This window comes from Chelonia mydas, chromosome 19, assembly GCF_015237465.2.
Source record: "Chelonia mydas isolate rCheMyd1 chromosome 19, rCheMyd1.pri.v2, whole genome shotgun sequence".
NCBI lineage: Eukaryota > Metazoa > Chordata > Testudines > Cheloniidae > Chelonia > Chelonia mydas.
Window position 1 is genome coordinate 6675738 of NC_051259.2, and position 13415 is coordinate 6689152.

Consider the following 13415-nt stretch of genomic DNA (forward strand, 5'->3'; position numbering starts at 1 on the left):
ATCACAAGCCTAGGGCAGATGCAGGAATTGAACCCAGGAGTCCTGGCTACCCCCTCCTTTGTTTTAAACTTCCATCCATTTTTCCTTCTTTACACTTTAATTAAAGTAGTGGAGAAAACAGCAAAATACCACAACTAGTTTATTTACATTACAATTTCATTATTTAGTGCTACATTCTACTACTAGAAAAACATTCTGACACGTAAACATACACTCACCTATTCACTTTCAGTGTCAAAGTGAAGCAGCTTAGCTGTTTAAGACTGGGTGTGTGTGCAAGTGTAGAAATGTTAGTTGTTTAAACTCCTCTCTTCTTACTTGTGGTGTCTGGTCTAGCAAAGCCATCACTTCTATCCTTGTTGGAATGGAAATATTACCCAGCTCCCATAGAAAGAATTTCCATAAAAGGCCTGGGGTATTTTGCAAGAGGGGTAGTTATAGGCCTCAATACAAAAAATTGTATTGTTGCAAAAATTCAACCATTAAAAAATGTTGGAGGAAAAGGATCAGACAGCAGCATCGGTGAATGACTTGTTACACTATTAGCAGAAACTTTTCTGCGAGCTCCAAAACCTGTTTCATTTCAAGTGATCATACTTCTCCTGCGTGGTTTCAGTTCCGTGTTGGCCGCTGCATTGTAGAACAGGCAGAAGCTAAACCAGCAAAAGCCTTTACTGAGCTTTTCTTGGCTGCTGCTTCTATGTTTACATTTCAGGTAGTTTCAGGCTGGTGACAACTGCCAGATCCACAGGGCTGGAGCCAGAGAGATTTTAAATGTCCTGCATAGCTAGTGGCTGTACTTTTCCACTGTTTCACCACCCTGCCTTGGAGGGACAAGGTCTGGGAGCGAGGAAAGAGGGGAGTTCAGTCTTCATGGCCTGTCAGGCCTTGATCATTCTGCTGGGAGGACTGTCAACAAGGAAGCCAGTTACAGCTGTTTGTCCACTAGGAACTTGACTGAAACCCACCAAACTCATTTCACACACAGCCCCTCGAATGGTCCAAACTGAATCAGGGTGGAAGCAACAGCCTGAAAACGAAAGGCTCTATCTCCCCTTAACAATGCTTTGTTTGGATATGGCACCTTTTATCCAGGAATCTCAAAGAACTTTATACAAGGTTGCTTAAGTATCATTAACCCCATTTTTAAAAAAAAGGAGGGGGGCAGGGAACTCAGGCACAGAGAGGTGCAGCGACTTGCCCAAGGTCACACGGTGAGCTGGGAACAGACCAGGAGAGAGAACCCAGTACGGCTGATTCCCAGTCTTTCCTCTACGATTTTCTTGTTTACTTTTCAAGTTATCTTGACAATATTTGGCCTTTTCAGATGCTCTAGAAATCCTGGATTTTGATACAAAATTATTGGACAACATGCCCCTCCCCCAGCCCAGCCCACCCCCAAAACGCTTTCTCTTAGGGGTGTCCTTCCTTTTATACCCCTACATTTCTGTACAGTTCAGAGGTGGACATGATGGATTCAACCTGGTGGAGCTTTCCCTTAGTTTGAGAATTCTCAATGCTGCCCTCTGTTGTCTATGGAGGGACCAGGCAGCCTTTTCAGCTAGGCAGTGGCAGCATCCTCCAGGTCTGGATTCTCCGCTAGATGTAGCTTTTGGCTGAGTTTTACATTAAGGAAGAAGAATCATCGATCAAGCTGCAGCCCCATCACTGACAAGATCCCTGAGGGGAGAGGCTGGAGTTCCTAACACAAACCTTCCAACTGAGTCAGTCTCTCTACCCGGTAGCAATGGCACCGGAACCGGGAGAACCGGGGGCCATGGCCCCTCCACTTTTTAACATGGGCGTAGTTTCGGGAGGCCGGAGGCAGTGTTGCCCCCCCTTAACTGCAAGCCTTGGGCAGGCATGGAGTGGCGCTGGCAGGGGTTGGGCCGTTCCGTGCCTGCCCAAGGCTTGCAGTTTGGAGGGGCAATGCCGTCCCCCGCTGCCCAAACTACATCCATGTTAAAAAGTGGTGGGCATGGCTCAGTGGCCCCTCCGGTTCCAGCACCAGTGCCGCCCCTGCCCCCGCCCCCCCTTCTGGCACCCTGGCTGGTAGCCTGTGCAGCACAGGAACGTAGGATTTGTCAATGGTTTATACCATGCAGTATCCTGCCTCATCAAACCAATGATCCATAGAAATAGCATCTCCCCGCCCCAACGGGACAGGCCAACGGTCGATAAAAAGTCTGGTCTCCTCCCTCCAGCCATGATCTGTGCATGAAACTGTGCAGACAACAGAAAAATACTCCTGGGGAACTGTGCATGGCAGAGATGGGGGAAGGGTTCCTTCCTGACCTCTAGGGAGAGCAGCCTGAAGCAGGAGATTTTACTCCTTCTTATCCTGCACAGCCAATGACGCAGGATTTCCCATACTGGATCAGACCACCAAGCCACCCCGGCTGGGATTCTGTCTCCAAGAGTGGCCAGTACTACATGCTAATTCAAACTGGTCCCACAGTTATCCAGCTCCTTCATAGACTCAGCCAAATTACTCACTCCATTCGTGGGGCCTGGTTACCCTTAGCAGTGGATTCCAGCCAGCATCCTTCACCGCTCTGGCTCAGTACATTAGGGCTCCCTCTAACCTCTTGCCCACTGGTGGGCAAAGGATGGCATGTGCTGCTCAGAGAGGTTACTCACACCTCCAGATTCCACCCTCAGGCGCCTCCTTCCAACCCAACCTTCCCTCTAAAATGGTGTCCTACAGATGTCTCCATGATAGGCTCACCTGGAAACCTTTGGCGCCGGCAGAGTCCTGACTTCTTTGAAACCCCTGGCAATTCCCAAGGAGCCTCCAAGCTCTACCGGACTCCCTGCCTAGAGTCTCTGGTAGAAGATGACCAGCATCTATTAATGGCACCTCATAGCCAATGCCATGGTCTTGGGAGATATTGGAGAGTGGGGCTCAAGTGTCTCAAAGCAGATTCCCTCTTCCCTGCCCTGCCTGAGGGGTCACCCAGCTGTGCACATACAAAACAGGCCCCCTGAAGAATCCCACAGCCCCCATAGGCCCTGGCAGAAGGATACATGGAGTTGCTGAGCTCTTCCAACTGAAAAGGGAAACAGAACCACCATTAGAACAAGGTGACAAGCAGCTATGACGAAAGAGGGAACAGGGCCCCGCCTTGCCTTTGAAGATCATTAGGGGGCATTATCTGTATTGTGGTAGCCCCCAGAGGGGGTCGGGGCCCCGTTGCACTAGGCACTCAGAGCAGCACGGTGTAAGTGCGGGGCTTGAAGGGAGCAGGGATGCGGTCGAGGGTGGGCTCCGGGGTCAGCCCATGATGGGGGAACTCTCTGGTACTCACATTCGTCAGCAACTGATCTAGGTTCCTGTCTGCCACCGTCTTCTTCTGGTCCTCAGAGAGCTCCTCCACGTAGACATCCAGGCTGAAATGCAGGCGTGCCAGCTTCTCCTGCATCTCTCGGACGTGCTCCAGCTGCTCGAAGGAGCACTCCTTCCCTGTGCCACCCAGGAGAGGGACCTGGTTACACTCAGCCACCACGACACATCCTCTTGCAGTAGAGAAGCCTAACCCGCTGTCCCAGGGTTTCCCATTGCGGATGGACTGGGCCTGCTCCGGACATCACACAACAGGATGTGTAGCAGGAGCCTCCCCGATTAGCCAGATCTTCCAGCGCCAGCCATGGTGGCTTTGGGTGGTCCTAGCTCCCAGCACCCCAGGGCCAGGCATTGATACGTTGGGGACCCCATTCAGGCTGATGAACCCCGATAGAGGAGTTGCCCCCTGCTTACCAAAGGCCTGCAGTTTGCCCGAGTGGAAGTCGTTGAGCAGGTTCAGCAGCCCCCCCTCCATCTCATAAACATCTGAGACGTCGGTCAGGAAGGAGTGCTGCAGAGGGGCCCCCAGTGCCGCGCCCCCACTGCCCCCAGGCTGAGGCAAACGAGATTTCTCTTTGTTCACCCTAGATAGAAAACACAAACCCACATGAACATTGCCGGGAGGCCTTTCCATGCCAAGAGATGCAGCCTCCTAACTCGTTAGCCTTGTCTTTCCTCCAAGGAGCTCGCAGTGCTTAGCCTCCCACACAACAGAAATAAGGGACCCAAGAGGTGCTACCCCAGTCAAGCAGTTCTGCATGATGCAATGCGCTGGTCTAGCCTGTGTGAGCATGTTGCACCCAGCCACTAGAGGGAGACAAGTACAGCAGCCTGCTACTTACAGCTAAAGGGGGCTATTGCTGTAGCTCCAGTCCTTAAAAAAAAAAAAAAAAACCATTTCTGGAGTGTGTTCCCAGCGTTTGCAGTAAGTGATTTGCTGGAAGGTGAAGCAGCGTTCCAGTACAAAGTGCCGGACTGGCACCGCAGAGCATTCCGGCACAACTCGAGCCCTGGCTAGCTCACGCAGGAGTGGCCTGTGTGGTTTTGGTGCTCGCAGTCTCAGGTGTAATACCTGGGGACATGCAGCATTTGTAACCCAGGCTCCCCGTCATCCCAGCCCCCAGCACTGACCTTTTGAACTTGGCCCGTTGCTTTGGTGAGGGCAGGTGAGGCAGCCCCAGAGAGAAGGTGGTGCTTTTGCTGGTGGGGACGGGCAGCTTGCGCAGAGCACTGGATGACGCAGGCTGAGCTAAGCCAGGCTTCGGACTCCTCTTCTTCTTCTTGTCTTCCATCTTGAGAACCCGATCCCCAGGCGGGGGCCAGTCGCAGGCTCAGTAACACACTGCAGCAAGGAACCTCTGGGCACTGAAAGAAGGAGACACTGTTCACAAGGGAGACAAAGCCCCTATCTTCAGCCCCTTTCTCCAGCGTAGGCTATTCAAGTGCAGACAGAAGTTGCTCCCGTGTGGATAACCTACAACAGGGGTAATCAATCAGTGGACCGCAGGCCCAAGCCAGACTGCCAGACACTTTTGAACAGACCCTCCCCAGCATATTTTTAATTGACTTATTTTTTATTGTCGTCTCTGGAATCTGGACCTTCCCTATATCTAGGCTGAGAAATTTGGACCTTGACAAAAAATAATGGATTACCCCTGACCTGGGGGCTAAGAAAAAGAATGCTCAGTATTGCCCAGATTTCCCTCTGCCCCAGATCAGGAGATCCGCCTGAGGTATTTATCTGAGCACTTCACAGTCTTGAGGGTATTTATCCTCACAACACTCGTCTGAGGCAGGGAAGCGTTATCCCCACTTAATAGATGGGGAACTGAGTCACAGAGGGGACTCATGCAAGGTCACACAAGTAGTACGGCAGAGCAGGTTTTGAACCTGGGTTCTCCTGACCCCCAGGTTAGCACTTGAACCATGGGGCTTCTTTTCCTTTTCACCAGGAAGCATTTTTCTGAAGGGTGGGAACAGCACCCAGAGCCTCTCCAGAAACGGCCCCTGCAGCAAGGGGTGTCTGCAAACAGGAGCCAGGAGAGGAGTCAGGAAAAATTACACAACCAAATGACCAATAGAACAGGGTCCAGACAACCAGCCTCTAGACCTGCCTCACTCCCCGTCCCTCCCTTTGGGTCACGAGTGCTAATGTGAACTGGATGCGTCTGTGACAATGAGGATCCTCCTGGCTGAAAAGAGAAGCTTCAGTGGAACTCAAGTGCCTGCCAAACCAGGAGCCACACCATCTGCTGCTGAAATGTGGCCACCTCTGGGATAAGTGGGAGCTAGATACAGGAGTGCATGTAACCCCCTGTTCAGCATGTATTACATATCCCCCTTTATGCCCATTACATTGATGGCAGACCTCTGATGCAGGTCCCAGCTGGAGGACTCAGGCCTGTAGTGGCTCATGCTCTTAGCTCTGGAGGTCCCCAGTTCTGTCCATGCTGAAGGTCACTATTTTGGTTTTGCATCTCATCCAGAAGAGGACAGCACCCTGGCAGCACAGGACCCTTAGCACCATGCTGGGGCCGGTATTACTTTCATTCACAGGCCCCTGTGTTGCCGTTGGAGGTTTCCTATCAGTACAGTGCATGCCACAGAACACTGACTACTCACTGCCCCAGGAAGATGCAGTAACCACAGTATCACTTTCAAACCAGTCACTATGTTGAGCGGGGCCCATTGCCCTTACCCAGCTTGACCCTACTTAACAAGCTCAGATGAGATCATAGCCTGAGGGATGTATTTGGGTCTCAAGGCATGAGAAGAAATATTTAAATACCCACATGTCCAAACAAGCACCTACCCTGTGTCTCCCCCTGCCCTGGTGCCTTTCCCAAAGTTTTACTTTCTCTTCTTTCTACATCTGTCCTCTAAAATATTGAAATGCACTCTATGTGTGAGTATATTTGTAAGTTTCAAGACTCTCTTTGTATCTAACAAGACAGGGAGGTGGGGGCAAGGAAATAAAGCAGCTATTCAATTGTTCTCCAAGTGCTGTATAAATATTTTAGTGTTTAAGAAGAATCAAAATCCTGGTTTTTAAAGTGACACTCCCAAGCAAGCATTTAACACTGATCAGTCGTAATCTCAACCAGCAGATGATATCTTCCTACTACAGATCCTCAGCTGGCCTAAATCAGCATAGCTCCACTGAAGTCAGGAGTTTGCCAATTTACACCAGCTGGGGACCCAGCCCATTGACCTCCATGGACCTAGATTGATTTACACGAGCTGAGGATCTGGCCCATTACATTCAAACAGAAAAGGCCAGGCTGGAAAAGCAGACTAAAGCTCAGAGTAAGAGCCCAGGTCAAGAAGGTCAATGACATTCTGGGTTTTTGTTTTTTTTTAAAGTAAGAGGAATTCGATGAAGGTGTTGATGACACTTGCTCTGGGTTTATTTCTATTTAATTAATTACCTGCAGTGATTTTTGACCTGCACAATCTAGTATTATTTATAAATAACATTTTATATTTAAATGAACAATCAAAAGGCTGTTCGGTCATTTTCTCTGTTGTTTTGTTAAGAATTAGGCAAAAGGGGCCCTAGGGAGCAAACTGTGCACCTCCCCAGAGATGGGGCAGGGCAAGATTCACCCACCCTAATGTTCTTCAAGTCTGAGGGGGTAGAGGGGAAATCACGTCAGGCAGGGAAAGATGATTTGGATCTCCAGCCTCAGCAGAGACTATCAGTTCCAACTGAAAGGGTTTGTTTTGTTTTAAACATACACCTGATAGGAGGTCACTAAATGAAGACAGCTTTAATGTACTGCTGACATGGGATTTGAACCTGCGACCAAGACATGAAGGGCTCTATCCCATCACCCTAAGCTGTGCAGAACTCTCGGTCTATATTCTTTAGAGACTATACATTTCAGTACAGGGCTTGTGTGTGTTTGTACAATGCCTCCTTGAACAATGGAGCCCAGATCCCAATCGAGGCCTCTAGGCACTACTGCAGTCTAGGATTCCTAATTACACTGGAAATTTAGCCTGGAAACACTGGCAGGTCGAACCAACAAGCCCAAACCAGCCCTTGGCACGGCACTATGTCAGGGGAACTGGGTCTCCTTCCGACTTTATACCGGCCCCATTGATCAAGCTTTAATAAAACACAGCAGGGCTCCTGCTAGTCTTCCTCCATACGCCATTCCCATTGTTCTGTACAATGGCACCTCAGCTGGAGCTGGTCGCTGCTGGGTCTGATCAAAGCCCTGTCGTAGGTGGTGGAAACAGATCCCTCTTTGTTCAGTATGAAAATGGCTGTGATTCCTAATAAGTTACCCAGACAATTATTTCAGAGTGTCGCGTTTTGTTTTTTTAACTAGCGGCATATCCACCCTCCACCCCCCAGACACTGGACAGCCATGAGCAGATTCAGAACCGACCTTCATCCCCACCCTAGCACTGCACGCCTGGGGAGCGAGCTGCACACGGGAAGCCAATCTCCAGAGAAGAGAAATGCCAAGATCAGGAGGACACCAGCCGCCCCTCCCCAGCAAACTGCCGGGCTCCCCCGCACGATGGTCTCTAACCTCCCTGCTCCCCACCCTCAAAAACCCCGCCGCAGAAGCCGCCGCAGGCTAGGGCTGCACAAGCCCCAGCGCGCTGAACAGAACCCGCAGAGCGCCGCTGTAGCCGGGCCGCGTTCCAAAAGGGAACGTTCGCCCCGTCTCCGTTCCACCGCCCCTCCCCTGCCGTGCCGTGCCGTGCCGTGCCGTGCCGAGCCGAGCGCCCTACGAGGTGACACTGACCTGAGAGGAGGCTGCCGCGGCCTGACCCCGCTCTGCTCCCAGCGGCAGGGCGCCCTGCAAGGCTCGGTGCCCCCAGGGCCCCGGCGCCAATTTGCATTTAAAGGGGCCGGGGCCTTCCTCCAGCTCGCCTCGCGTCCCGGCGAGGCTCTTCAGGCGCGCAGGCCGATGGCCGGGGATCAGGTCACTCGCTGCCCAGGGCTGATTTTGCCTTCATTCCCGCGTAACGCCTCCCCTGCCCTGACTTCAGTGCGGGCCACGGCTTGACGTCCGCCCGCTCCGTCAGAAGAGCGGAGTTCAAGCCCCGGGTCTGCATTTATGTCGCTGGGTTCCCCGGCCTGATTTCATGGTCAGTGAACAAACACAGGACAGCTCCAGTGGGGTGAAACTGCAGGATCACTGTCTGCCTCTCTGTCACAGGCACGGGGCGCCGCCAGAGTGTTGGTTTACGCCGCTGAAGATCTGGCTCAGAGTCTCTATCTTCCCTTTCCTGTCTAGAATATATTCCACTGTTCCGTTCGGCAGAAATGTGTATTGAAACCGCTAGACCCATCAAAATGAGAGGGTGTTGCCAGCATTCACAATTTTATCTTGAGTCTCACAACATAGGGTCTTTTCTTCCTAAAGCCCCAGCTCATGGAGTCATGGGATTATCTCAGCTTAAAAGAAAAATAAGCTTCTAAGTAGGGATAGGATACAGAGGGACCTAGACAAATTGGAGGATTGGGCCAAAAGAAATCTGATGAGGTTCAATAAGGATAAGTGCAGGGTCCTGCACTTAGGATGGAAGAATCCAATGCACCGCTACAGACTAGGGACCCAATGGCTAGGCAGCAGTTCTGCAGAAAAGGACCTAGGGGTGACAGTGGACGAGAAGCTGGATATGAGTCAACAGTGTGCCCTTGTTGCCAAGAAGGCCAATGGCATTTTGGGATGTATAAGTAGGGGCATTGCCAGCAGATCGAGGGACGTGATCGTTCTCCTCTATTCGACATTGGGGAGGCCTCATCTGGAGTACTGTGTCCAGTTTTGGGCCCCACACTACAAGAAGGGTGTGAAATATTGGAAAACGTCCAGCGGAGGGCAACAAAAATGATTAGGGGACTGGAACACATGACTTATGAGGAGAGGCTGAGGGAATTGGTTTCAGAGTAGCAGCCGTGTTAGTCCATATCCGCAAAAAGAAAAGGAGGACTTGTGGCACCTTAGAGACTAACAAATTTATTAGCGCACAAGCTTTCATGAGCTACAGCTCACTTCATCGGATGCATACAGTGGAAAATATAGTGGGGAGATTTTGTATACATAGAGAGTGTATGCAGACTGTAACAAGAGTGATCAGGTAAGGTGAGCTATTACCAGCAGGAGAGCGGGGGAGAGGGGGGAACCTTTTGTAGTGATAATCAAGGTGGACCATTTCCAGCAGTTGACAAGAACAGTAGTGGGGGGGGGGGATAAACAAGGGGAAATAGTTTTACTTTTTGTAATGACACAAAGTAAAACTATTTCCCCTTATTTCCCCCCCTACTGGTCTTGTCAACTGCTAGAAATGGCCCGCCACACAAAGTAAAACTATTTCCCCTTGTTTATTCCCCTCTTCCCCCCTTTCCCCTCCCCCGCCCCCCCCACTGTTCTTGTCAACTGCTGGAAATGGCCCATCTTGATTATCACAACAAAAAGTCCCCCCCTCCCCCCCCCGCTGATAATAGCTCACCTTACCTGATCGCTCTTGTTACAGTCTGTATGGTAACACCCATTATTTCATGTTCTCTGTGTATATAAAATCTCCCCACTATATTTTCCACTGAGTGCATCCGATGAAGTGAGCTGTAGCTCACACAAGCTTATGCTCTAATCAATTTTTTAGTCTGTAAGGTGCCACAAGTACTCCTTTTCTTTTTGAGGGAATTGGGATTGTTTAGTCTGCAGAAGAGAAGGGGGGTGGGGGGATTTGATAGCTGCTTTCAACGACCTGAAAGGGGGTTCCAAAGAGGATGGATCTAGACTGTTCTCAGTGGTAGCAGATGACAGAACAAGGAGTAATGGTCTCAAGTTACAGTGGGGGAGGTTTAGGTTGGATATTAGGAAAAACTTTTTCACTAGGAGGGTGGTGAAGCACTGGAATGCGTTACCTAGGGAGGTGGTGGAATCTCCTTTCTTTGAGGTTTTTAAGGTCAGGCTTGACAAAGCCCTGGCTGGGATGATTTAGTTGGGGATTGGTCCTGCTTTCAGCAGGGGCTTGGACTAGATGACCTCCTGAGGTCCCTTCCAACCCTGATATTCTATGATACTAGCCCTCCTGGCTGCAGAGAAAAGCTTGAAAATGTGACCCCCCTAAAAGAACAAAATTTGACATTTACTATTTTAAAAAATTAAGCCATTCTCTTGATTTTTGGGGCCTGTCTCATGATTTGTTTAACTCTCAGGGAATGTCTATATAGCATTTCGGAGTGAGCTTCCCAGCCTGGGGTCGAAAGACATGGGCCCGGGGGGCTTGTGCTAGAACTCTAAAAATACCACTGTTGACGGTGCTTTGAAGTTGCAGTTTGAGCTGGAGTTTAGGCTTTGAAGCATAGGGAGGGGGGTCATATGTCTGTGGACCCAGGCTGGGAGGCTTGGTCCAAAATACTGTGTAGACATACATTTAAGGTTCACTGTGGCAAACAGGGCAATCTCCTGGATGGACCTTACTGAATTCCGTTAAACCTTATTGAATTAAGTTCAATGCCTTTGGTGTTGATGATATTAAAATACAGTTGTTGACATGTCATTACGGGATTGTATATAATTTTCCTAGGACGCACGACTAATGTAAATCTTGGGAAATGGTAGGAACTTCAAGCAACTTTTTGAAACAATATGAACTTTTAAAATTAAGTGGGTTTCCCAGGAAATCCCTAGGAGGCAGGAGTATGCTAATATAATTCATCTGATTAGTCAAGAACTTGACTTTTGGAAGTTTTGCCTCCAGGAGAGGACCCATTGTCTGGCTGATTACCTTTTCATGGTCTCTTTGAAGACCCCCATTGTGGATAAAGGACTCTCTTACTGATCCATGAGGGATCTTGTTCTGAGCAAAGGGTGTTAACAAAATTGAAACCACCAGAAAACCCCTGTGTGGGGATTTGAAGGCCTGCTCACCAGCCAGAGCCCATGCTGGAGTTGGGGTGACCTCTTGGAAGCTTATTAGCACGTGTGTAGGTTCTTTTATTATTTTTAATATGTTTTGTCTGTATTGCTTTTACCTTGGGACTAAAACATGCTTGCAACCATTCAGCCTGGAAATACCCTGATCAGAAGGGAGAGAACCGTGGGTCTCCACCCAAGAGAGGCCACAGCTGGGGAGCCAGCAGCCTAGAGTGGGTGCCCTTGCCAGACCATAAAGGAGGAATGCAGGTGCAGTTGCCCTGAACTAATGTATGACCATAATAAATTATATATTAAAATATATAGTATCCATGTTATATATTGTATTGGTAAAATTATTCTAGAAAGCTATTAATACTTTTACTAACACGTGCTGTAGCGTTAATATCTCTTTATAAGTATATCATGTTTTTAAACAGACTTTTAATATTGAAAAAATTATTAAATATTGACCATGCTAAAATTGATTTGCCATTTCCTCTTGAACCTTCCACCCTCATGGATCTGGATCCTGCTCCCACTGCCTGTGGGCCCTAGCAGGGTAGTGAGTACTGTAGGTGCACATAATGATACAGAGAAGGGAAATATTGCTCTTGACAGGGCCCAGAATGGGCTAGTATGCAGCGGGACAGTGGTGTTGCACCTGTCTCAGTCTGTCATCTTGTTCTCCAAAATCTCAGCTTGCATACATAAAATAATGATATTAAATAAGTCTCTGTTATGGTTGTGAAATCTCAAAAATGTGAACCAAGCAAGACTGCAGCAGAGATAAATCTGCAGAGAGCCTGGAACAATAGCTCAGAGAGGTGTAAACTGCCTCATTCAACTAAGAGAGACAGGATGGGTGAGGTAATATCTTTTATTGGACCAATTTCTGTTGGTGAAAGAGGCAAGATTTCCAATTTACAGAGCTCTTCTTCAGGTCTGGGAAAGGTACAAGGTGGAACAGATTGTTAAGCCTAAGGGAATGGGCGACAGCAGATGGGTCACTTGATGATTACCTGTTCTATTCATTCCCTCTGAAGCATCTGGCATTGGCCACTGTTGGAAGACAGGATACTGGGCTAGATGGACCTTTGGTCTGATCCAGTATGGCCGTTCTTACGGCGTTAACACATAATGTAAAAGACTGAAGTAGATGGCTATTTTTAGCACACCAACCTGGGGTGAGCTAGCACAAGTCTGTCTACCCGGGCTCGGAAGCTTGCTCCAAACTGCCGCATAGACATACCCTGAGTGGTGTTGCCTGGTGATGCACACAGGCAAAGCTGGTTTTGTGTCCAGAGTTTGGAAAAGCACCACCATTTTCCTAATTTGACCCATTCCCTCACAGAAAATGCTCTAGAAGCTTCAGCTGGTCTAATGTCCTTAAATCCATGCAGAACAGATGGGATCTGGGCTTTTATGGCGTTGTTGGAAAGATTCCCCTGTATTAATTGCCCAGAACATATTGTATCTATCTTGGATGTATAAAGAACTGAGTAAAAGCCTGTGGGTCCTAGATGATTTCAAACCTCATGCTTACAGCACCCAGTCATCCCTTCCATTCCTCATCAAAGGGGACTATAAACCAGCAGGTATCTGGAGGTTGCCTGGCCATTTAATTCTCACCCAATATGTTTTTGATTTTGAGCCCAAAATGATTCAGCCTGTAACAAATCCTTCTCTAACAGGAGTCCAGAGAAGAGGCTGATCCTTTATGGTGTCAATGCTTTAGATGAGGCTTTCAGAAAAGGGAACACGTGCAGGGAGATGAAAGAAGCATGGAAAGGGTCCTGCTGCCTTTTGGGGGGGAACCTCGGTCTGAGTGTGAGACTGCAGTGAGCAGTGGTCCTGTCACAGCACATGGGGCTGAACTTGGGTGAATTCTTGAGGTCCTTTCCACCCTTACATTTCTGTGAAGATCACATCCCCTTTCCTTCCTACACATGACTTATAACACACAGCACATCAAACAGAAGGAGCTACCTCTTCAGCATGTTCTGCTTCCAGATGGCCTGAATTATGGTTATCAAGAAAGAAACGGTAGCAAACTGCATAGGTGCTCCCGTGGCATGTGTCCCGCCAAGCTATTTACAGGAGTGATATTTTAACTTTAACTACCACAGCTCACGTGCGCTGTGACTGAGGCCTGCTGCTGTCCTGTTAAAGAACCACATTTTATT

The 13415-nt window shown here is 49.1% G+C and overlaps 2 protein-coding genes across 4 annotated transcripts in view; one reads left to right on the forward strand and one right to left on the reverse strand.

Moving 5' to 3' along the window:
- Positions 1–6240, forward strand: part of TMEM234 (transmembrane protein 234) — a 34572-nt gene extending 28332 nt beyond the window's left edge. The window contains exon 5 of the mRNA XM_037881803.2: positions 5482–6240. Within this exon, the coding sequence (XP_037737731.1) occupies positions 5482–5495 (14 nt within the window). The 3' untranslated portion in view covers positions 5496–6240. The remainder of the gene's footprint in view (positions 1–5481) is intronic.
- CCDC28B (coiled-coil domain containing 28B) lies at positions 127–8614 on the reverse strand. 3 transcript variants are annotated; one of them, XM_037881800.2, is made up of 6 exons: positions 8107–8614; positions 4475–4708; positions 3758–3927; positions 3309–3463; positions 3028–3050; positions 127–1616 (listed from the first exon to the last, which is right to left on the reverse strand). In XM_037881800.2, exons 2-6 carry the CDS (start codon positions 4633–4635, stop codon positions 1562–1564), a joined length of 564 nt encoding a protein of 187 aa, XP_037737728.1. In that variant the 5' UTR covers positions 4636–4708; positions 8107–8614; the 3' UTR covers positions 127–1561. The 3 variants fall into 3 exon arrangements, with proteins under 3 accessions (XP_037737728.1, XP_043388296.1, XP_007067632.2); XM_043532361.1 differs by having other exon boundaries at positions 4475–4715; positions 8111–8558; XM_007067570.4 differs by having other exon boundaries at positions 4475–4817; positions 8107–8558.
- Positions 8615–13415: the final 4801 nt, after the last annotated feature.

Coding starts and splice junctions, on each gene's coding strand:
- CCDC28B (XM_037881800.2), bottom strand. CDS start 4,635: ATGGAAGACAAGAAGAAGAAGAGGAGTCCGAAGCCTGGCTTAGCTCAG. Junction 3,928..4,474: donor CAACGGGCCAAGTTCAAAAG/GTCAGTGCTGGG, acceptor TTTTCTATCTAG/GGTGAACAAAGAGAAATCTC. Junction 3,464..3,757: donor GGGCAAACTGCAGGCCTTTG/GTAAGCAGGGGG, acceptor TGGGTGGCACAG/GGAAGGAGTGCTCCTTCGAG.